The sequence below is a fragment of the Physeter macrocephalus genome, chromosome 6, assembly GCF_002837175.3.
Source record: "Physeter macrocephalus isolate SW-GA chromosome 6, ASM283717v5, whole genome shotgun sequence".
In the NCBI taxonomy this organism is placed as follows: domain Eukaryota; kingdom Metazoa; phylum Chordata; class Mammalia; order Artiodactyla; family Physeteridae; genus Physeter; species Physeter macrocephalus.
The window spans coordinates 33,423,848-33,446,842 of NC_041219.1; the positions used below are offsets into that span (position 1 = coordinate 33,423,848).

Sequence of the window (22,995 nt, forward strand, 5' to 3'; positions counted from 1 at the left end):
TCACTCATTTCATTTTTTCCTCAGCCTTCTGTTACTCTCGTGATATACATATTCTTTTTTGGTCTCCTTGGGTAACCTTTTTCAAGCCCGTAGTCTTAACTACTATACTACTTTAAGCTCATGGTGCCCACATTTTTATTTTCAGCTGAGACTTTTTTTTTCTAAGTTTTTGGCCTGCATATCTAAAAGCCTCCTAGCTATATATGCATATTAATGTCATTCAGGCAACTCAACTTTAACATGTCCAAAATTGAGTTTTTCCTCCCACAAAACAAGCAATTGTCTCCTACAGCCTTGCCTTGGTAAATGGCTTCATCCTCCGCCTAGACTCTGAAATGAGAGACTTGATTGGGATTCCTAGTTTTGTCTCTTTCCATTATCTAATTATCTAGTTGGTCACCAAGTTCTTTTAGTTCTAACTTTTCTTATTTTTTTCTTTCCTCTCCTTCTTTACTGCTATTTCCTTAATTCAGCAACCTCTCCCTCTCAAAGTTTGTTTAAAATTTGATATATGATACCTTAAAATGCATAGTGAAGTTTAATATATAATTATAAAATAAATATCCATGTAACTAACACCTTTAAAACACCCTCTCTACCTGTTGTCTCTTTCCTATCTTCTCTATCCCTATTTCCAAGTGTCCTTTCCTTTGTTTTGTTTTTTTTTTTGTTTTTGTTTTTTTGCCTATATACATTCTGAATTATGTATGTATAAAATTCCTGAAGTACAAATTGACACTGTCTTCAATCTTGTCATATTCCCTACTTCCACCCCAGTATATCTTTCAGTTTGCATGATGGAGTGATTGATCATTTTACTCATGCCTGAAACCTATCTGTGGCTCATCGTAGCTTGGTTTCTTACTACTTAATGCCCTTGGTAACCTGGCTTTTCTAAGTCTCCTTTGCCATACTTCTCTCTTTTCCTCCAGTTTTTATCTGAACTGCTAGTTTTTACTCCTACACTTGTCCCATTCTCTATCTATCTCGTTCACTCCTCCTCCCCTTTAAAGACATCTATGGTTTTGCTGTTTTGGGGAAACTTTCTTCTGTCTGTTCCTCTTCTTTTTGTTCCTAGAGCATCTGTGTATGTATATTCTGTAGCATTTTATTACTGTAGGATAATAATGCTGTGGTTGGTTTACTTCTCTGTCTCTTACCTTTGATGGTAAGCTCTTTATGGCTTATTTTTCCTTTACTTCTTTCTTCCCCAGTTTCTTATGTGGTATCAGGTACATAGTGGGTGCTCAATAAATATTAAATAATTCACCGGATTAATTTCCATGTCTATTTCTACCTTGTGTACACCAGTGTTGACTCTGGGTGATGGATAGGCATCTCAAATTTGACTATTAACTCTGAAAATATCCTTTGTTTTCATACTGAACTATTTCTAGTTTTCAAATCATATTATGTATAGTCTTCCCTCCATGTCTTGGCATGTAATAATCCTTCTTCCTGGAAGCTCCTTCCCTTTTCTCCTAACTGAAAAACACTTTTTTAAAACAATTGGAGTATAATTGATTTACAAAAAACACTTCATTTTTGAGCCCATCTTCATGATCCCAAAGCATGGTACATTCATACCTCTAGTTAATTGCTATAAATCTTTGCAGGTCTGAGTCTGCTACTGGACTGAGTCCCTAAAGATCAGACATGTTTCCATTTACATCTATATTTCCAGTGTATGGCAAGTGCATGGCATGTAATATGTAGCTACTCAGGCAGAGTTAGAGGAAAGTATATGTAGATTTTTAAATAGCGTTTTTATGTCTCTTCCACCTCCCCATCAAAATCAGCAGCAGATGTTCATAGAGAACAACTTGGCATGGCAATGAATGTTTTCATAATTCCAGTAGCAACATTTTCTAACTGCTTACAGAAATGCAGCATTAAATTAAAAAAGGAAAGTGAATTTTTATTTCTATTTACAGATAGTTCAAATCGTTAATAGAAAGTAAATTATATGAATATAATTTAATTAACTGAGAAAATAGGACACAAACTAGTGCTGCCTTAGTCCAGTGGCCTTCCAAATATTTTTGCTTGTGTATTCTCTAAATAATTTTGTAAGACGTTGTACTTCTTTTTGTGTTTTAAGTTGATGGCATCTGAATTTTTTTGTCAAGTGTTTAGATAATTACAAAGTATTTGATTTTTAGATTGTGGTATATTATGATTATGTTTTACTTTTATCAAAACCTTGGAGTTTTTGCTTATTAATTGAAATAAACTTGTTCCTATACAGCCCTGTGACGACTATCTTGTTTCTTAATTATAATTCTGTGACAGATAAGGCATGGGGTTTTGCTGTTAATAAATAAAGTACAGCCCTCTTCAGAATTTCTTACCAAACTTCTTTTTGCTTTACTCTTAAGAGACTTTCAGGATTAATGTATTCTCAAATTGCATTTTCCCTTTTGGCATGCCTGCCAAAGATTTTTACACCCAGGGAAATACCCTATAACAAGACTGGGATGGCTGAGAAAAATATTTTACTTTGTTCAAGTGGGAGAAAACTGTGAAAAAAGAGTTGGTTAAGGAAAATTTGCAGGACACAGACTTGTTCTTAGGTAAATCAATTTTTGGAAAGAATACACATGGCAGGTGAAGGTTTGAAGAGTGATAGGACTTTAAACCTCTTTCTGTGCCATGGACCCTTAAACAATCTAGTGGACCTGTTCTCAGTAACATTTTAACAGCTTGTCAGTTTCTTTCTACAGAAGCCTCTGGGATTCTGATTGGACTGCATTTAGTACATAGATTGATGGGGAAAATTGACACCTTAACAATATTGAGTCTTCCATTTCCTGTACAAGTTTTTAAGTCATCTTCAATTTTTTGCAGAAATTTTTGTTATTTTCATTGTACAAGTCTTTGTGTCTTGTCAAATTTATCCATGGGTACTTCACGTCCTTGAAATGGTATTTTTTTTAATTTGCTGTGTTTATTGTATTTGTTTGCATCAATATTTGTCCTTTACATTTTTTACTTTCTTTGCAAGTCAAATTTTTTCTAGTTCCTTAATTTTTTTTTTTAGCGGCATTTTTTTTTTTCTCTAGTTGCAGTGAGTGGGGGCTACTCTTTATTGCGGTGCGCAGGCTTCTCACTGTGGTGGCTTCTCTTGTTGCAGAGCACGGGCTCTAGGCACGTGGGCTTCTGTAGTAGCAGCACGCAGGCTCAGTAGTTGCGGCACGTGGGCCCCAGAGCATGCGGGCTTCAGTAGTTGCAGCGCATGGGCTCAGTAGTTGTGGGTCACGGGCTCTAGAACGCAGGCTCAGTAGTTGTGGTGCTCAGGCTTAGTTGCTCCGCGGCATGTGGGATCTTCCTGGACCAGCGATTGAACCCATGTCCCCTGCATTGTCAGGCGGATTCTTAACCGCTGTGCCACCAGGGAAGTCCCTGTGTGCATCCTTTAAGAGTGAAGTCTCTGTTTCCCTCAGTCCTGTGGAGCTCCTCAGTTGAGCCCTGCTCGCCTTCAAAGCCAGATGCTCTGGGGACTTCTCTTCCCAGTGCCAGAGCCCTGGGCTGGGGAGCTGATGTGGGCCTCAGAACTCTCACTCCTGTGGGAGAACCTTGGTAATATATTTTTTCTCCAGTTTGTGGGTTGCCCCCCCAGGGTGGTATGAGATTTGATTATGTCGTGAGTCTGCCCCTCTTACCAGTCTCATGGTTCTGTCTTTATGTCTTTAGTTGTAGAGGATCTTTTTGGGTAGGTTTCAGTCTTTTTCAACAATGGTTGTGCAGATTGTTGTGATTTTGGTGTGCTCAAGAGAGGAGGTAAGCTTAGGTTCCTTCTACTCCACCATCTTGGCCACTCCTCCCTTCAAAATGGTATTTTTGAAATTTCAGTGTTCAGTTGTCTGTTTCTAGAATATAAGAATAGTCTTTTTTTAAAAAAAATATTGTTTTTGTATTCTGCCATCATGCTAAACTCACATATTAATTCCAATAGCTTTTTTGTGGATTACTTCTGACTTTCTCTGTACATGGTCATGTTGTTGAGAATAAAGAATTTTACTTCTTCCTCCCAGTATGAATGTCTTTTATTTTGTTTTCTTTTTTGCTTTGGCTAGGACCTCCATTAGAATACTGAATAGAAGTGGTAAAAGTAGATATCCTTACTTTGTTCCCTAATTTAGGGAGAAAGTGATTAATCTTTTATCTTTAAATGTGATATTAGCTCTAGGTATTTAAAGGTGCCATTTATCAGGTTGAGGAAGTTCCTTTCTGTTCTTAGTTGGCTGAGAGTTTTTATTGTGAATGAGTATTGAATTTTGTCAAAAAATTTTTTCTGCCTTTACTGAGATGATCATATATTTTCTATTACCCATTATTCAGTTAATATGGTGAATGACGTGGATTTGTTTTTGAGTGTTAAATCAATGCATTCCTGAGATAAATTCCACTTGGTTGTGGGGTTGGATTTGTTGGATGTGCTAATGTTTTGTTAAGGATTTTTACCTGTTGATGATGTATATTGATATGAAGTTTTCTTGTGTCATTATTTGGTGTTGGTATCAGGGTGATAACTGACTATGGAACATGAAAGTGTTCTCTTGTCTTCTATTTTCTGGAAGAGCTTATATGGACCTGGAATGATTTCTTCCTTAAATGTTTGATAATATTCAGCAGTGAACCCATCCGAGCCTGGAGTTTTCTTTGTGGTGAGAGTTGTAGTTATGAATTGCATTTCTTTTAAATAGGATTATTCTGACTTTCTCTTCAGTTATGGTAGTTGTACCTTCCGAGGAATTTTTTCACTTTATCCAAGTTGTTGAATTAATTGGCTGGCATAAGATCATCCACAATATAATATCTGATTGATTTAGAATCTATAGGCTCTATATAGGATTTGCATCCGTAGGATTTCTTCTATTTCTGATATTGGTCATTTGTGTTTTTAAAAGTTTTCTTAATGTAGCTAGAGGTTTGTCTTTAAAAAAAAAAGTGTGTGGCTTTATTGATTTTTCTTTTTCATTTTTCTATTAAATAGAGTATTAAATTACATTAAATTCAGTCGTTCCATTGATTTCTACTCTTTTTTTTTTAAAATAGATTTATTTATTTATTTTTGGCTGCATTTGGTCTTCATTGCTGCACGTGAGCTTTCTCTAGTTGCGGCAACCGGGGCTACTCTTCATTGCGGTGTGCAGGCCTCTCATTGCAGTGGCTTCTCTTTGTTGCAGAGCACAGGCTCTAGGCGAGCGGGCTTTAGTAGTTGTGGCACGCAGGCTTCAGTAGTTGTGATTTGCAGGCTCTAGAGCGCAGGCTCAGTAGTTGTGGCCCATGGGCTCAGTTGCTCCGCGGCATGTGGGATCCTCCCAGACCAGGGCTCGAACCCGTGTCCCCTGCATTGGCAGGAGGATTGTTAACCGCTGCACCACCAGAGAAACCTGATTTCTACTCTTTATTTCCTCCTTTCTACTTATTTTGAGTATAATTTTCTCTTTTTTTCTTAGCTTCCTAAGATAGAAGCTTATACCATTGATTTTGGATTTTTTTTTAATAAACATTTAAAGCTATAAATTTCCTATGGGGCACTGCTTTGCCTACATACCACAGATTTTTCATTTTCATTCACTTCAAAATATTTAAAAATTTTCTCTGTGATTTCTTTTTTAGTCCTTGGGTATTTAGAAGTATTGTTCAATTTCCAGATATTTGCATTTTTCTAGATATTTATCTATCACTGACTTCTAGCTTAATTTCATTGTGGTCAATGAACGTATTTTGTATTATTTCAGTAGGTTTAAGTATTTTGAGACTTGTTTTATGGCCCAGCATATATGAATATTGAATATTCATAAAATATGAATATTCCATATACATACAAAAACAAAATGCATTCTGCTTTTATAGAGTGGAGTGTTTTAGGTCAGGTTATTTGTTAGTGTTGTTCAAGTCTTCTACGTCCTTATTGATTTTCTGTCTACTTGGTCTATCTGTCCATTTGCTACTGAGAAAGGACCCATGAAGTCTCCAACTACACTTGTGGATTTGCCTATTTCTTCTTTCAGTTCTGTTAGTTTTTGCTGCATTTATTTGGAAACTCTCTTATTTAGTGTGTACACATTTAGGATTGTTATGTCTTCTTGAGAGTTGACAACTCTGTCATTATGAAGTGTCCCTCTTTGTCTTGAAGCCTTTTCTGCCTGGTATTAATATAGCCACTCTAGCTTGTATATTTTCACATTTTTTTAGTTTTAAATCATCTTGTAAAGTGGGTTTCTTATAAACAGCATACGGTTGGGTCTTGCTTTTCTAATCTAGTTTGATAGTCTCAGCCATTTAAGTGGAATTTAAAATCATTTACATTTAATGTAATTATTTATATGGTTGGATTCAAATTTATTATCTTGCTATTTATTTTCTGTTTTTCACATTTGTTCTTTGTTCCTTTCTTTTCCTGCTTTTTTTTATTAATTCAGTTTACTTTAGGATTCCATTTTATTTCCATTGTTAGATTTTTAGCTTTGTCTCTTTATTATTTTAGTTATTACTCTAGGGTTTATAATATGTCCTTAATATGCCACAGTCTACCTTCAAATGATGTTATACTACCTCACATATAAGAATATTTCAAAAATATACTTCCATTTCCCCCTCTCTTTTTTTAAAATAAGCTTATTTATTAATTAATTTATTTTTGGCTGTGTTGGGTCTTTGTTGCTGTGCACGGGCTTTCTCTAGTTGTGGTGAGCTGGGGCTACTCTTCGTTGCAGTGTGTGGGCTTCTCATTGCAGTGGCTTCTCTTGTTGCAGAGCACAGTAGTTGTGGCACATGGGCTCAGTAGTTGTGGCTTGCAGACTCAGTAGTTGTGGCATACGAGCCCAGTTGCTCTGTGGCACGTGGGATCTTCCCGGACCAGGGCTCAAACCCATGTCCCCTGCATTGGCAGGCGGATTCTTAACCACTGCACCACCAGGGAAGTCCCCTCCATTTCCCCTCTCTTATCCTTGGTTTGTTTTATCATATTTTTACTTCTACATATATTATAAGCACAATACATTTTTGTTATTTTTGCTTTAAATGATCAGCTGTCTTTCAAAGATAACGTGAGAAGTTTTTTATATACCTGCATAATTTTTATTTTCAGAGTCCTCCAATCCTTTGGTAGATTCAGATTTCCATCTGGTATCGTTTGCCTTCTGTCTGAAGGGCTTCCTTTAATATTTCTTATAGTAAATATATGGTGGCAACAAATTCTCTCAGGTTTTCATGAAAAAGTCTTTATTTCACATTTATTTTTGAAAGTTTTTTTTTTTTTCTTTCCCTCATGGCTTATAGAATTCTACGTCAGCAGTTTCTTTTAGCTCTTTTGAGACCTTATTCAGTTGTTCCCTGGCCTTGTATAGTTTCTGATGAGAAGTTTGGGGAAAATTCTTATCTTTTTTACTCTGTATATAATTTACCTATTTTCTCTGGCTGCTTTTAAGAGTTTTCTCTTAATCACTGATTTTCAGCTATTTGATATGACATATTTAGGCATGGTTTTCTTTGTGTTCATCCTGCTTTGTGTTTATTGAATTTCTTGGTGATGTATAGTTTTCATCAAATTTGGAAAATTTTTGGCTATTTTTCAAATATTATTCTCCCCTTTCCCCCTCATTTTTGAGATTCAGTTATATATGTTAGACTGTGATATTGTCCCACAGGTCACTGAGACTTTGTTCATTTATTTTTTTCCCAGCCTTTTACTCTATCTTCAGGTTTCACTATCTTTTTTTCCTACATTGTCTAATCTGGTAATTATATCCTCTGAGTTTTTGAGATATTTTTGTCTCTAGAGTGTTCATTTGATTTTTAAAAAATATTCCGTTTTCTTTTATTATGTTTGTGCTTTCCTCTAAATACTTGTTTTGCAGGAGAAGAGAGAAGTGAGAGAATAGTCATGTCTCAGGTCTCTGGCGAGTCCCAGGACAGGCTGCCAGGTGAGGGTCCTTGGCTTCCTGTATGGAAAGAATTCACGAGCCAGCCAAAGTAAAGTGAAAGCAGGTTTATTTAGAGAGATAAACATTAAAATTGGCAGAATGCAGACTGTCTCAGAAAGTAAGAGCGGCCTTGGGATATGTAGTTGTTAATTTTTATGGGCTGGGTAATTTCATATGCTAATGAGTGGGAGGATTATTTCAACTGTTTTGGGAAAGGGACAGGGATTTCCAGGAACTAGGCCACCACTCACTTTTTGGCCTTTTATTGTCAGCCTCAGAACTGTCATGGCACCTGTGGGTGTGTCATTTAGCATTCTAATGTATTACAATGAGCATATAATGAGGCTCAAGGTCTACGGGAAGTCAGATCTTCTGCCATCTTGGGCCTAACCAGTTTTTGTCATATCCTCAATGGCTGTGTCATTCTTTTAACTGTTGTCCCCTGACCTCTTCCTTCCTGTCTCACTTGGACATATGATAGTTTTTTATATCTTTGCTGCTAATTCTATAAGCTCATTTTGGAGTCTGTTTTTATTGACTGATTTTGGTCTTGGTTATGATCACATTTTCTTGCTTCTTGGCATGTCTGATAATTGTTGATTGCATACTGAACATTGTGAATGTTATATTGCTTAGTATCTGAAATTATTTTTGTCTCCATTTCATGAATATTGGGTTTCATTCTGGTAAGCAGTTAAGTAATTTATGATTAGTTTGATCATTTGAGGCTAGCTTTTTAGTTTGTTAGGGCAGGTTTAGGATACTTTAAGAATGGTTTATTCTGTACCAAGGCATAGTCCTTCTGGGCTTTCTACTGAATGCCTTTAGTGATCAATGAGGTCTCTCCACTCTAGCTTGAAAAATTAAAAGATTTGCAGCCCTGTATGAACTCTGTAACTACTCAGCTCACAGCTCGCTAGTTGTTCCTTGCCTGACCTTCTTACTGAACTCAGGTTCGGCTGCTTGCTGCTTGAAAGCCAATACTTGGGAGGCAAGTGCTGGTAAGAACGGAAAGGTGCTTTATTCAGGAGGCCAGCAACTTGAGGAGATGGCAGACTGGTGTCCAAAAACCCAACTCCAAAGATTCTGCTTGATCATGAAAGTTTTTAAAAGGAGAATCATTTGGGGAGGGGATCAGTCTAGTTTATCTTCCACTGTGTGCAGATTTTCTTCTGCTTGGTTGGTGCTGAGGTAACAGGGTGGTGTTCCAGGAGTCTCATACTCAACCTGAAGTTATAATCCTCTACCTGGGTCGGGGGGCAGCCTTAGTTCCTGTAGAAGAACTCAAAGGTATTGTTATGTATATTCTTTGAGGACCAGGACCCTGCCCTGAGGCTGCATTATTGTTTCTTGAGTGCTCCTCTTTTGTTTCTGCATTCCCTCCCTTCCCTGATAAGCAATTGTTTGATTTTGCCCTTTGGAACTCAGGGAAGGTCAAGGGGACTGAATGAAGCCTATTTCCTACAAACGAGAAATGGGGGGACACAGAAAGTATTTGTACCTGAGAGGGCCCCATAGGGTCCTGCTCCGTTTCAACCTGGTGAAGTTGCACACTATGTATGTGCATCTTAGTATTCAACAAAGCATCAGGGGGACCCCTGCAAATTTCTGGAGCTCTTTTTCATCACTGTTCCCTTCTGTTTTTTTTCCTCTTCTTCCCCCTTCTCTTTGAAATTCTATCTCAGAAGTCCCAGCCATCTCAGCATCATTGAATTCCAATTTCTTTCCTCAACTCCTTAATTCAGTTAGACTATTCTTGGGATTCTTTTGTCTACTCCATGATTTGCAGTGTGCCTCTAGGCAGAAAGCTGGGGCAACCCTAGAATTCACCTTGTTTGCTTTCTCACTGGGATCACATGGCCTGTGCTGCCTGTTCAATATCTGAAAACATTTGTTTCATATATTTTGTCCAGTTTCCAGTTGTTGAGGAGGGAGGGTAAATATAGTGTTTGTTCCTCCATCATCACCAGAAATGTGTAAAATCTGAAAAATATTTTATTACCTATTGCTTGTTCATGTGTTATTGTCCTTTAGCTTTTTGTTTAAAAATTATTCTTAAATGACTTCATAGTTCAACAGTGATTATTTTAATAGTGGACAAAACTTTTATGAAATACAACTGTATTGCTTAGTATAACATTAGAGCCTTTCAGGTTTTTTATATATATATATATATTTTTTTTTTTTTTTAAATAAACTTATTTATTTATTTATTTTTGGCTGCATTGGGTCTTCATTGCTGCACGTGAAGCTGGGGCTACTCTTCGTTGTGGTGCGCAGGCTTCTTATTGTGGTGGCTTCTCTTGTTGGAGAGCATGGGCTCTAGGTGCACAGGCTTCAGTAGGTGTGGCACGTGGGCTCAGTAGTTGTGGCTTGCGGGCTCTAGAGCTTAGGCTCAGTAGTTGTGGCACACGGGCTTAGTTGCTCCGCGGCATGTGGGATCTTCCTGGACCAGGGTTTGAACCTGTGTTCCCTGCATTGGCAGGCAGATTCTTAACCACTGCACCACCAGGGAAGCCCTATAGTTTTTTTTTTACTGTGAAGATTCAGACCCTCTACACCACTTTAAGCCTTAAAGGGTCTTATAATATGGACCATGTTATATAGTTGAGCAACATTCATGTTAGTGTCAATATGAATATGTCTTTTCTCTTATTGGTCTGTGACAATTGAGGTTGAAGCACAGTTTGGTTCCTAGACTTAAATTTGCATTCAAGTATATTGGGTTCTCTGAAGGCAAAACTAACATATAGCTTTTGTTTCTATAGGATTGTTTTGCTCATTGTTTGGGGTATATTAAGCTTTCAGACTAAATAATGAATAAATACTTAAAGAAGTAAAAACACATGATCTGTGCTCTCCTATCCCCCTATGTTTCTAGGTAACTATAACTACCCAGAATTGCAGCCATGGAGTCCATGCTTAATAAGTTGAAGAGTACTGTTACAAAAGTAACAGCTGATGTCACTAGTGCTGTGATGGGAAATCCTGTCACTAGAGAATTCGATGTTGGTCGACACATTGCCAGTGGTGGCAGTGGGCTAGCTTGGAAGATTTTTAATGGCACAAAAAAGTCAACAAAGCAGGTAAGTTTTAGTTTAGAGTCCAGTTGGAAAGAACACACATGCTAATAAGTACCATAATGTGCATGTATGCATTTTTATGTTAAGAAATGCTAAAAGTAATGGGTTCTTTAGTTGTCATTTCATCTAATGAAGTCATAGAAAAACAAATGCTTTTAAACATGCCCTTGAATCTTCTGGTTACAAATACATTGTTTGATATATCATCTCATCTTGTACTTTAATTTTGTTTACTTAATAACAAACATATCAGTTGCACAAATAAGTGTATTAGATTTTAAATTTAGCAAAGTGGTTTTTTAAATTTTTTTTAACATCTTTATTGGAGTATAATTGCTTTACAACTGTGTGTTAGTTTCTGCTTTATAACCAAGTGAATCAGCTATACATATACATATTCCCCATATCTCCTCCCTCTTTTAGCAAAGTGTTTTAGAATAAAAATTGCCATGTTCCTTTTTATCTTTATCAATACGTTACGACAAAATACTCAGTTAAATTTTTCTAACATTCTTTTTTCAAGCATCCTTAGTCCATCTTTTATTCTATAGCCTTATAAGAAGTAGGCTTCTATAATATTTTTTCATATTTATTAACACTATAGTTTTTACCATCAGGGGATGCATTTGTGGCATATAATCAGTAGTATGTTTGGGGGTGTATTGATTTAAAAATTATTTAAAAACTGTTCTTTTAGTGAAGAGTAGTTTGAATTAGTTGTATTTTTATTTTTATTTTTATTTTTATTTGACTTAAGAGACCAACAGACGGTTCTTAGAAATGTGGAGGATTGTTAGTGTTAAATTTTACTAACAGCTTTCTGTTGGAATTGTTAAAGAATTGAAAAATCTCCAGGTTTAAAACGTTTGTGGAAATATGTTCTTTAAAAAGAAGAATCAAAAAAGAAAAAAGAAAAATCACTGTTTCCAAAAGTGCTTTTACTTCTCTATATGTGAAACATATTGAATTTAAGACATGGGATTTAATACACATATTTTCCAATGAAAATTGGAAAATTGTATAATTTTGTATAAAATTGTATAATTGTGGGTATGCATTGTAACTTTTCCAAAATCAGCTTATTTCTCAAACAAGTATATTAAAGACAGAATTGGCTTTGGTTATCCTTTTATGAAGGAAGAATCTTGGTTCTGTGATAGATTGCTGGTATGTGGTTTGTACCCGACCTGTAAATCTTGTTTTTATTGCCATTTGGTTAGTAGTCTTTAAGTCCAAAGTTGATCTTTATCTTAAATATTGATTGGTCATTTTTGAACATTGTTTTCTCTTTCACCAAGAGCTCATCCAAAAAATAAATGGTTTCTTGAGTATTGATTACTTAAAAAGTTATGAATGAGGTCATGAAGTTATATAAATGACCAACCTCTATCACGAGCACAAATTGCTTTTATAATCAATTATATAAAGGGAAAATGAAATAACACCAAATTTACTAAATTTTGCATTGTTTATTAAGGATGTGATAACATAATAGTGTCTTTGTCCTTAACCAAGAGTTCTAGGTGTTTGTGTTTATATCATTAGTTCATAAGCTGAAATCCTCTAATGTTGGAGCTTCTGTTGTTGCTCATAGAACATGAGAACCAGGCACAAATAATAGTTGATTAGATATTACACATTAATACAGCATTTCTCAACTGCTGACTTCTGGAAATGAGTTCTCTTATGAAACTTTAACTGTATTCCTTTTTTTCCCCAAATTTATTGCTTTGAGGAAAAAGGTAGTTTTAGAATATATCATTGCTCTCTGTGGATTTTGAATTTTCTTTTGCCTCTTTCAAACCTCAGAGGGTCAGAACTCTGAGTATCCTATCTGGACTGCTGGCTAATTCCTTAAGGAATAGCTAAGTCTCTTGGCACTGAAGCCTCGTTTGAATTTCTCCCTTAATTGAAAAGTTTTAGTTATTTTTTCAATAGCCTCATTTTTATTAAAAGGGAATCAGAGAAAATAGATAATCTAGAGCTGTACTTAATACAGTATGGTAGCTATAAGCTATATATGGCTTTTTCAGTTAATTAAAATTTAGTAAGATTAAATTCAGTTTCTTTATTGGACTAGGCACATTTCAAATGCTCCATAGCCACATGTGACTCATATTACCATATTGGACAGTGCAGGTATAGAACTTTCTATCATCACTGAAAGTTCTATTGGGCAGTGCTGATTTTAGAGAAACTGGGAGAAAAATAATAGAAAAGGATACTCTGCTAGTCCTTTACTTCCCCCTTAAAGGGACATTGAGACTGAAGGCATCTTTCTTACCCTCCCAGCTTTATTTGATTTAGCATACAGTGTACTTGATTGTAGTTGTGTTTTATAGTAGAATATATGATCTTAAATTTGACTTTGAGGTAAACATCGGGTAAGAGACTTTGGGCTAGGAGATTCTCATACCTGTTTTTTCTTTTAATAAATTTATTTATTTATTTATTTTTGTCTGTGTTAGGTGTTCGTTGCTGTGCACCGGCTTTCTCTAGTTGCCGCGAGTGGGGCTGCTCTTCATTGCGGTGTGTGGGCTTCTCATTGTGGTGGCTTCTCTTGTTGCAGAGCATGGGCTCTAGGCGTGTGGGCTTCAGTAGTTGTGTCACATGGGCTTCACTAGTTGTGGCGTGCAGGCTTCAGTAGTTGGGGAGTGCAGGCTTAGTTGTGGCACGTGGGATCTTCCTCGACCAGGGCTCGAACCCATGTCCCCTGCATTGACAGGCAGATTCTTAACCACTGCGCCACCAGGGAAGCTCTCATACCTGGTTTTAAAATATGAAAGTGTTTTCTGTTGTTACATGGCAGTGAAATAAATACCATGATATTTAAACCATTGCATTTAAAGTTTAAATCTTGTTCTTTTCCCCCATTTCACTTTTTTTTACATGATCTTCAAAAAAAGTATCATAATTTCACATTGTCCAAAAAAAAAAACCTCAACAACAACAAAAAACACAACAGTATTTCCAAGTTAAAAGAATCCTTGTGGGCTTCCCTGGTGGCGCAGTGGTTGAGAGTCCGCCTGCCGATGCAGGGCACACAGGTTTGTGCCCTGGTCTGGGAAGATCCCACATGCTGCGGAGAGGCTGGGCCCGTGAGCCATGGCCGCTGAGCTTGTGCGTCCGGAGCCTGTGCTCCGCAACGGGAGGGGCCACAACAGTGAGAGGCCCGTGTACCGCAAAAAAAAGAATCCTTGTATTATATTTTTAGGGTTTGCATACCCCTTTAAAGATTATCTGTGTATTTTTTCCTAGGGTTATTTCAAGGTCACATTAGTACATGATTAATTACAATTTTCAGATCATGTAGAACTTTTAACTTTTTAAAATTTATTTTTATTTATTTTTGGCTGCGTTGGGTCTTCGTTGCTGCACATGGACTTTCTCTAGTTGCAGTGAGCTGGAGCTACTCTTCTTTGTGGTGTGCAGGCTTCTCATTTCGGTGGCTTCTCTTGTTGCGGAGCATGGGCTCTAGGTGCACGGGCTTTGGTAGTGTGGCGCGTGGGCTCAGTAGTTGTGGCTCCTGGGCTCTAGAGCGCAGGCTCAGTAGTTGTGGCACACGGGCTTAGTTGCTTCGCGTCATGTGGGATCTTCCCGGACCAGGGCTCGAACCCGTGTCCCCTGCATTGGCAGGCGGATTCTTAACTACTACGCCACCAGGGAAGTCCCAGCTTTAACTTTTTAACCTAAATGTTTGAAGCCCTCTTAGAAGAGTAGTAATAATAGCACTTATGAAACTGATGAGAAAAAGTACATATTTATGAAACCTGGAATGCAGCAAGATAAAGAATTGGTAAATAAAAAGTTACTTGTGCCTGGTTACTTGTGCCTTCATTGTACCTGATTGGACATCTGTATTATTATTCTGTCTTTATGCTTCCAAAAACAAATTTCTGTTGCTTTTTATTTTTGAAAGACATTCATTGAAGAAACACTTCATAGTGAATAATTTATGAAAGTGAAATTAAGAATTCTAAGAATCTTCAAGACACGTGTATAGTTGATTTTTTGCAGTAAAATAAATTTCTTAGGCAAATTTTGTATATAAAATGAGCTGTTAAGATTTTTTAAAGTTATTATTTAGATAAACTTAACCAAATACAACATGTAAACATGTTGAAATGGATAGATCTTTAAATAAAACTTATTAGCACTGGAAGCTACTCTTTAAGCTCAAGTGCTATTTAGTTTCCTTTTTGAGTGTTTATTTAGAAGCAGCTCTTAGTTCTTAACCATTACTCTTTCTAGAATGTCTTTCTAAAGATGCTATAAAACATTTCAAGGTGACATTTAGGGAATTTAAATTGTCTAATTTTTAAAATATAAACTTATTTTTAAGAACTCACATACAGAATAGTGCGCAAATCTTGAGTGAGCAGCTTTTTGAATGTTCACAGTGAACACACCTATGTAACTAGCATCCATATCAAGAAAATATTGCTAATACTCATGTCTCTTCACATTTATTACCTCCCCCCACCCCAACCCCGCCCCTTCTCTCCAGGGGTAACTGCTCTTCTGTCCTTTGACACTTAGGAATAATCTTGCCAGTTTTTGAATTTTGTTTAGGTGGAACCATGGCATGTACTTTTGTGTTTGGCTCCCTTTTCTTAAATTTATTTTCATGAAATACATCTATGTAGTTGAACATAGCAATTTTTCTTTTCATTGATATATATAGAGTACTGCTGTGAACTTTGTTGTGTGCTGTTGGCATATATGACATGTTACCTAGATATGGAATTGCTAGGTAATAGTGTATGTATTTGTTCAGTGCCAAAAAGCTTTCCAGAGTGTTTGTACCAATGTACACATCCACCAGCAGTTATAGTTCTCCACATCTCTGCCCAAACCTTTCCATAGTTAGTCTTTTGAACTAAAAAGGGCTATTTAATTTTTTAAAATTCAGTGAAATATTTCCTGCTCCCCTGCCTCTTGAACTTTCGTAATGTCTAGTAGATTGTTGCTGGGCTTAGAGATTATTCTGCTGTGTTTCTCTTATAGCTTTGAAACTGACTTAGTCTTTCTACAGAGTAGCATATTTAGGACTAAAATGGTTTTACAAACATAGACACTCTTTTCAAACATATCCTTATTTCCTTTTTAAAAAATATTTAAGAGAGTTTTCTGAGGCAAATGCCCTGTACTGGATTTCATTAGCTTTTCTAATTTTTAATTAGACTTTATTTAAACAAGTCATTAAAGGGAAATTTTTTTGGTCAAACTGTATATATAAGTGAGAAATGTTTGCTTCATATATATGTCTTTTAAAATTGAAATACCATCACCGTATCTGTTAGATAGGAATACTATAACTATAAAGGCTGCTAATATATTTAAATAATTTGTAATAAAAGCACTACATAAATAGTTTCTGTCCCACCTGTATATATAACTTTTACTTCTTTTCAAGTAGAAGAATAGCTCAACATTTTGAAATCTCTTTCAACTCTCCAATGTCAAGCCAAGGGATTTATTTGGGGGGAAAATGTTTTTAAAAATACATGCGCATGTGTGTATGTTTATATATAAAATTTTGCCTGGTTCTCAGGCTATTCATGCATTTATTTATTAAGCATTTCTGTTTATCTTGACGCAAGATTCTGTGTTGCCAGGTGACTACTCTTCAAATGGATTTAATATTTATTAGGAGTCTTCTAGTGTCCCACATTTATTACGATCTTTTTTATCCAGTTTTGGAGTAGTTCTTTTTTAAAAAAAAATATGGCAACTTCAGTCTTATTTTGCCTTAAAAGTCATACTTGTTGGCCTATTTCTTTTGCTCTGCTCATAAGCTTCTTAACACCCCCAGTTAAATTGCTATTCATATGAGGATAATAAAGATTGATCGATTTTTTAAAATTATGCAGTAAAAATTTACCTATTCATATTTATCTACTCAACCACATGTAGGCTTGGACACAGTCCCTTCCTTATTACAGAATTTACATTGTTATTCTAGATGCCAGTGTTCATGGGGTAAAGCTTGCTAATATTGTGTAGACAGAGGCATAATTAAATTATTATAAATAGTTAAATTCTAAAATATTAACAGCTTTAATGTAAAGGAAACCATTGTGCAAAGGTGAATGTGCTAGTCAAGTTGCTTAGATCAAAAATGATCATAGACTATCTCTAGTAATTTTAAGGAGTATATCTTGTTATCTGTTGTTAAAAGAATCCTTGCGGGCTTCCCTGGTGGCGCAGTGGTTGAGAGTCCGCCTGCCGATGCAGGGCACACAGGTTTGTGCCCTGGTCTGGGAAGATCCCACATGCCACGGAGCGGCTGGGCCTGTGAGCCATGGCCGCTGAGCCTGTGCGTCCGGAACCTGTGCTCCGCAATGGGAGAAGCCACAACAGTGAGAGGCCCACGTACCGCAAAAAAAAAAAAAAAAAAAAAAGATGCTTACAAATTGAGTTTTTGTATAAATAAGCACTCCCTGACATATAAGACGTTTCTTTTAAAAAGCATTTCAAAATTTTGTAGTATAATCCAGGGTTATCACTATGAAAAGCATTTTGAATTTTTTAACATTTTAACTTTTATTTGAATTCCAGTAAAATAAGAGATGTGACTACATAGGAGACAACACATTACACACAGTTTGTGTGTATCTCTGATACCAGAGTTCAAAGGTGGAGATTTTCCTATGTTCTCCTTAGATGAGGGTTCTTAGTCTCATAACTCTAAAAATATTTAAATTTAATAATTATGAAGAAACCAACTTTTTAATATCAGAAAAGTATTACAATGGTGCTAAAATGCACCATTAGTTTTTAGTTATTTCTATTTGTAGACTGTTGCTACACTCAAATAAAATTTTATTGCTTTTATATATTCTTGATTAATTAGTTACACATTTCTTTCATTAGGAAGTAGCTGTTTTTGTCTTTGATAAAAAGCTGATTGACAAATATCAAAAATTTGAAAAGGATCAAATCATCGATTCTCTAAAACGAGGAGTCCAACAGTTAACTCGACTACGACACCCTCGACTTCTTACTGTCCAGCATCCTTTAGAAGAATCCAGGTAAATTTTTATGAAAACTTACATAAGAGACTTCCTAAACAAATAGTTTTTTTAAAAAAAAACTTTATGTTTGAAATCTGTCTATACAGTATACTGTCAGTGAAAAGTTCTTATCAACTGAGTGTTGAGTTCTTATGGATTAGTTACTTCTTTGAAATTTATTTGCATATTCTATGTATATGTCTCTTTTTGAAATATTAATAAAAGTTTTCTTCACATTTGCCATGAGTCTGTATTTGTTTACTCTATGTTCAAGACTACAGCAGTCCAAATGGAAGATGCGAGAGAAGTATAGAATACAGTCCCTGCCTGAAAGTAATTTTTCTTGTTAATTTGCTAGAATTAATTGCCCCCTTTTCATTGATTCGATATTCAGAGGCTATTTTTATGTGTATTTCAGGTAGTACTGTTCTAGACATTTAACCTCTTACTATGTCCAGTATGTCAGTCCATAGTCCTCAGTTACTCTACTGTCTCTTTTTCTCAAGGTGAGCTTGGGAACTGTTGCTGAGAATGACAAGAAAACAGAATTTATGTTGTGTAATCTTAACTGGATCCTCAGCCTTGGTGCTTTTAGTAACTCCTTTAGATGCCCAGCTATATAAATCTTTTCCACATTACTCATAACCCCTAATTTATTCCTTCCTTCCTACTTAGCAGACTGTATTCCCCTCTCTTAAATCAGATCTTAACCAAATGGTTTGCCAATGTATTCTGTGGACCCTAGGATTTTAAGGATAGGGAAAGAAAGAGGCAGGGGGAGGAAAGCTGGCAGGGGCCCAGGCTTCCCATCTCCCTTCAACCAGGACAGTTTGGCTTTTCTCTATTTTATATTTTGGATTTCTACATAGTTCTTACTTTAGAATCTTCAGTAACCCACTGTCACTTACTCACTTCCCCCAAAGGCACAAGATCTTTTCTTTCAACCTAAAAGAAAAAAATCTAATATTTACCATGTGAAAAACTGTACTAAATTTTTAATATTTGTCTAACTCATTTAATTCTCAACAACTATATAGAAGAACTGAGGATTGGAGCTGCTACTACATAAGCCACATAGTTATGGCACCCTGATTCCTGAGCCTATGCTGTGCCTACCCAGAAATATACTTACTTTATGTCTCTTATCATGATAATATTTTACTGCCCTTCTTTGTGTAAATAAACCCAGAAGAAGACGATAGTTGTTGTCTTCTTACATAACACTCCCTATTATGAACCCTCTGTCTCAAAAAGTGGACTAAGTTTAGTTAGTCACACTTGTCCTGAACTTTCCTGACTCCATGCTTGTTTGTGCTATTTCCTCTAGAGTGTTTTCTATCAGTAGTTGTAGTGTCAGCTATCAGAACCTACCCACCTTTATTATTTTAACTTGTATTTCTTTTTTTTTTTTTAATATTCCATTGTATGAATATAGCACATTTTGTTTACCTGTTCATCAGTTGATGGGCATTTGAGTTGTTTCTCCTTTTTGGTTTTTATGAATACTGCTGCTGTGAACATTTGTGTACAAGTTTTTGTGTGGACATATGTTTTCATTTCCCCTGGGTGTACAACCTAGGAGCCAACTTGCTGGATCATATGGTAACTCAATATTTAGCCGACTGAGGATAAAGTAGGATTTTTTTTTTTAATTAATTAATTAATTAACTTATTTTTGGCTGCGTTGGGTCTTCGTTGCTGCGCGTGGGCTCTCTAGTTGCAGCGAGCGGGGGCTACTCTTTGTTGTGGTGCGCAGCCTTCTCATTGCAGCGGCTTCTCTTGTTGCGGAACACAGGCTCTAGGCGCATGGGCTTCAGTAGTTGTGGCACGCGGGCTCAGTAGTTGTGGCTCGCGGGCTCTAGAGCACAAGCTCAGTAGTTGTGGAGCACGGGCTTTGTTGTTCCGCGGCACGTGGGATCTTCCCGGAGCAGGGATCGAACCTGTGTCTCCTGCATTGGCAGGTGGATTTTTAACCACTGTGCCACCAGGGAAGTCCCTAACTTGTATTTCATCATTACATTTTAAGTCTCTTGAAGGGAGAAAGGCCAGTGTTTTATATCTTTCTCTGTCCCTGCAGCTTCTTTTATAGTGATTTAAATATTATAGGACTAGGGCTTTATTGGCGTTCATGAAGAGAGATAATTCAAAGATTACTTTAAGGCATTTTCATTGATAGGTTGTATAAATTGCAGTAGCATTGATAGAAATAGAAACCCTTTAGGGAAGGAAAAAAATAACTTCTGCTTTTTAATGACTTAATAATGTGGAGATGACACTGGAATCATCCAGAAGAAAAGTGCTATAGAAAATAATCCAGGGACTTCCTTGGCAGTCCAGTGGTTAAGACTTTGCCTTCCAGTGCTGGGGGTGCGGGTTCAAACCCTGGTTGGGGAGCTAAGATCCCACATGCTTCAGGGCCAAAAAACCAAAACATAAACAGAAGCAATATTGTAACAAATTCAATAAAGACTTTAAAAATGGTCTACATCAAAAACATTTTTTAAATAAATAAATAAAAGTAATCCAGGTGAAAGTTCAGAGTTGGTGATATATATGGGGGTGAGTAAAATATAGGCAGTAATTAAAACCATGAAAAAAAATGAATTTCAAGAGCATGGGTCAAAAGAGCAGAGTAGTGAGGACAGAACTTGAAATGTAGAGGGGAAAGAAGAGCCAGCAAAAGAAATTGGAAGGATCATTTCGTATGACAGGAGAAAAATTGGCAACATGTTATGGAAGCCAAAGGAGGGAAGAAAAGACTCCGTAACACTGGGGACCACCGAATAAAAAGGAAATAAGGACTGAGAAGAATCCATTGCATTTGACTAGTGAGAGGTTGTTAGTGATATTCAGTAATTTCAGTAGGATGGCAGTTTGGAAGCTAGAAAGGAGCCCAGCAGAGAAGACATCATTATGTGAATAAAGTCCCATAGGAGGAACTCAAAGGAAATTTCAGGAGGATAGTTGCAAATCACTAATATACTGAGGTAAAGTGTAGGGAAATGAGATCATTCATGTTCGATGAACTTTACTTTTTCAAGATAGAACATGGATAGGTAGGTAAAGGAATAAGGAGTTAATGGAATGAGGAGTTAATATAAGAGGGCTATGAAGGGATGTTCTTGAAAAATAAAAAGAGCGAGGTTAAATAAAGTATACTATGTATCTTTAGGCTGTGAGTCTACAGAGACTTGGATTTTCTATTTTTTTCCTTCAGCTTATGACATAAGCAAGAGAGTAAAAGAAACCTGTGATGGCACCTACAGTGTTAATAAGGGTTTGCCCAGCAAAGGGTAGTAAGGGCGATAGTTTATTGTTGAGGTAGTAGGGAGAAAGACAGGAATAAAGTGTAGTCAGAACTGAATACTTCAAATTTGTTGAATAAAGATATTGGGAAGCTAGGTTAGGTGGTGTTAGTAAAAGGGTAGGAAATGAATGGCTAGTAAACAGCTGCGGTTGGGGGAGGTGGTCCTTGAGAGAGGATTTAGCCCTTCTGGTGTGTAACTGTTTTTAATGATGATGGAAATAAATATTCATGAAAGATAATAAGGCCTTCAAGCTTGAAGAATAATCTTATGAATATTGATACGACCAAGGATGATTTTGGGGACAAGACAGAAAAGGAAAAAAATAAGAGTTGCTAAAATAAACGAGTCCTGGGAATCATTGGAAACTGTAGAGAAGACTAAGGGGTTGAGCAGTTTTCCTCCAGTGCAGTTCAGCAAACGAAAGCCTGTGTCCACTGTGTTAATGAGCTTAGTGTGTGTGGGAGTCAAGAACAAGATCGTCATCTTTATTGATAACTGAGCAGGGAGGACAGTGTAACTTTCTTCTTCAACCTAAGCAGCTCTGTCTTTATCGCTCATACATATTGAACTTGTGCATATGCTTTCATTTGAAAAATGGGTTCAAAGTGAAAGAAAAGTAACTCAAGTATTACTGACAGAACAGCAAAAGGCATATTTGCCATTTAACAGTTACTGTCCAGGTGCAGAGGCTTGGTATAGCTTTGTTACTGCACTGCCTTGTAGTTCTTCATTGCCAGAGCCTAAGCCAAAGTCCAAAATGTTAGGACTTGAATCTCAGACAGTTGGTAATTACAATAGCAATTTTAAACATTTATTGAGCTTACATTTTAGTCAACATGCTATGTATTTTATATGCATTTGCTCATTTGATCTTTACAGTAACCTTTCAAGGTGGTCTTTTATCACCAGTTTACAAATGGGCAAAGTGAGGCTCCAAGTGTCCAAAGTCACTAACAAGGAATAGAGATGCTGGGACTTGAAGTTGGGTATTTGTCTTCAGAGCTTGAGCTCTTGGTCATTACTCTATAAGGCTTATTGAAGGCTTATTGAATGTTTCTAATGCTGAGGGCCCTGGCTCGATCCCTGGGTGGGGAACTAAGATCCTGCAAGCCATGTGGCACAGCCAAAAAAAACAAAAACAAAATCAAAGAACAATAATTTTAAAAATTGGAAACTCGTGCCACCTTTAAAAATGATACATAAAATAGTTAAAAGCAAAGGAGCTCTGAGATTGAAGTAGTCATCAGGCTAGTCACTCCCACCAGCAGCTGGACCTGGCTGCCTGGTCCTGAGATCTTCACATGGACCTCCTGCCCGGGAGCTCCCCGAGCTCCAGGTGTGTCCATGTGGCCGTGCTCTGGCCAGGACCTCACATCTCCTGGCACGTCCTGCCCCACAGCAACCTGGGGCAGCCCTGCTGATCCTCTGCAGACGGGCTCCACAGTCACTCCTACTCACCCACCCAGAAACAGGAACACCCCCCGCCCCCCCCCCCCCACTGCACCAAGCACACACATGGCATGCCTGTCCTGGCAATGTGCTGTGGAGGACAAGTGGACATCAGGGCTTACAAAGTACCCTAGGACAGTGGTCCCCAACCTTTTAGGCACCAGGGACTGGTTTCGTGGAAGACAGTTTTTCCATGGACAGGGGT

General features: G+C 37.0%; 1 protein-coding gene across 2 annotated transcripts in view; it reads left to right on the forward strand.

The window, feature by feature from the left end:
* SCYL2 (SCY1 like pseudokinase 2) overlaps positions 1–22,995 on the forward strand; it is a 58,281-nt gene that overhangs the window by 5,247 nt on the left and 30,039 nt on the right. The window contains exons 2-4 of one of the 2 annotated variants that reach the window (XM_055085258.1): positions 7,869–7,934; positions 10,816–11,020; positions 17,894–18,051. In XM_055085258.1, the coding sequence (XP_054941233.1) occupies positions 10,844–11,020; positions 17,894–18,051 (335 nt within the window). In that variant the 5' untranslated portion in view covers positions 7,869–7,934; positions 10,816–10,843. The remainder of the gene's footprint in view (positions 1–7,868; positions 7,935–10,815; positions 11,021–17,893; positions 18,052–22,995) is intronic. The other variant, XM_007103361.4, reaches the window with a different exon arrangement.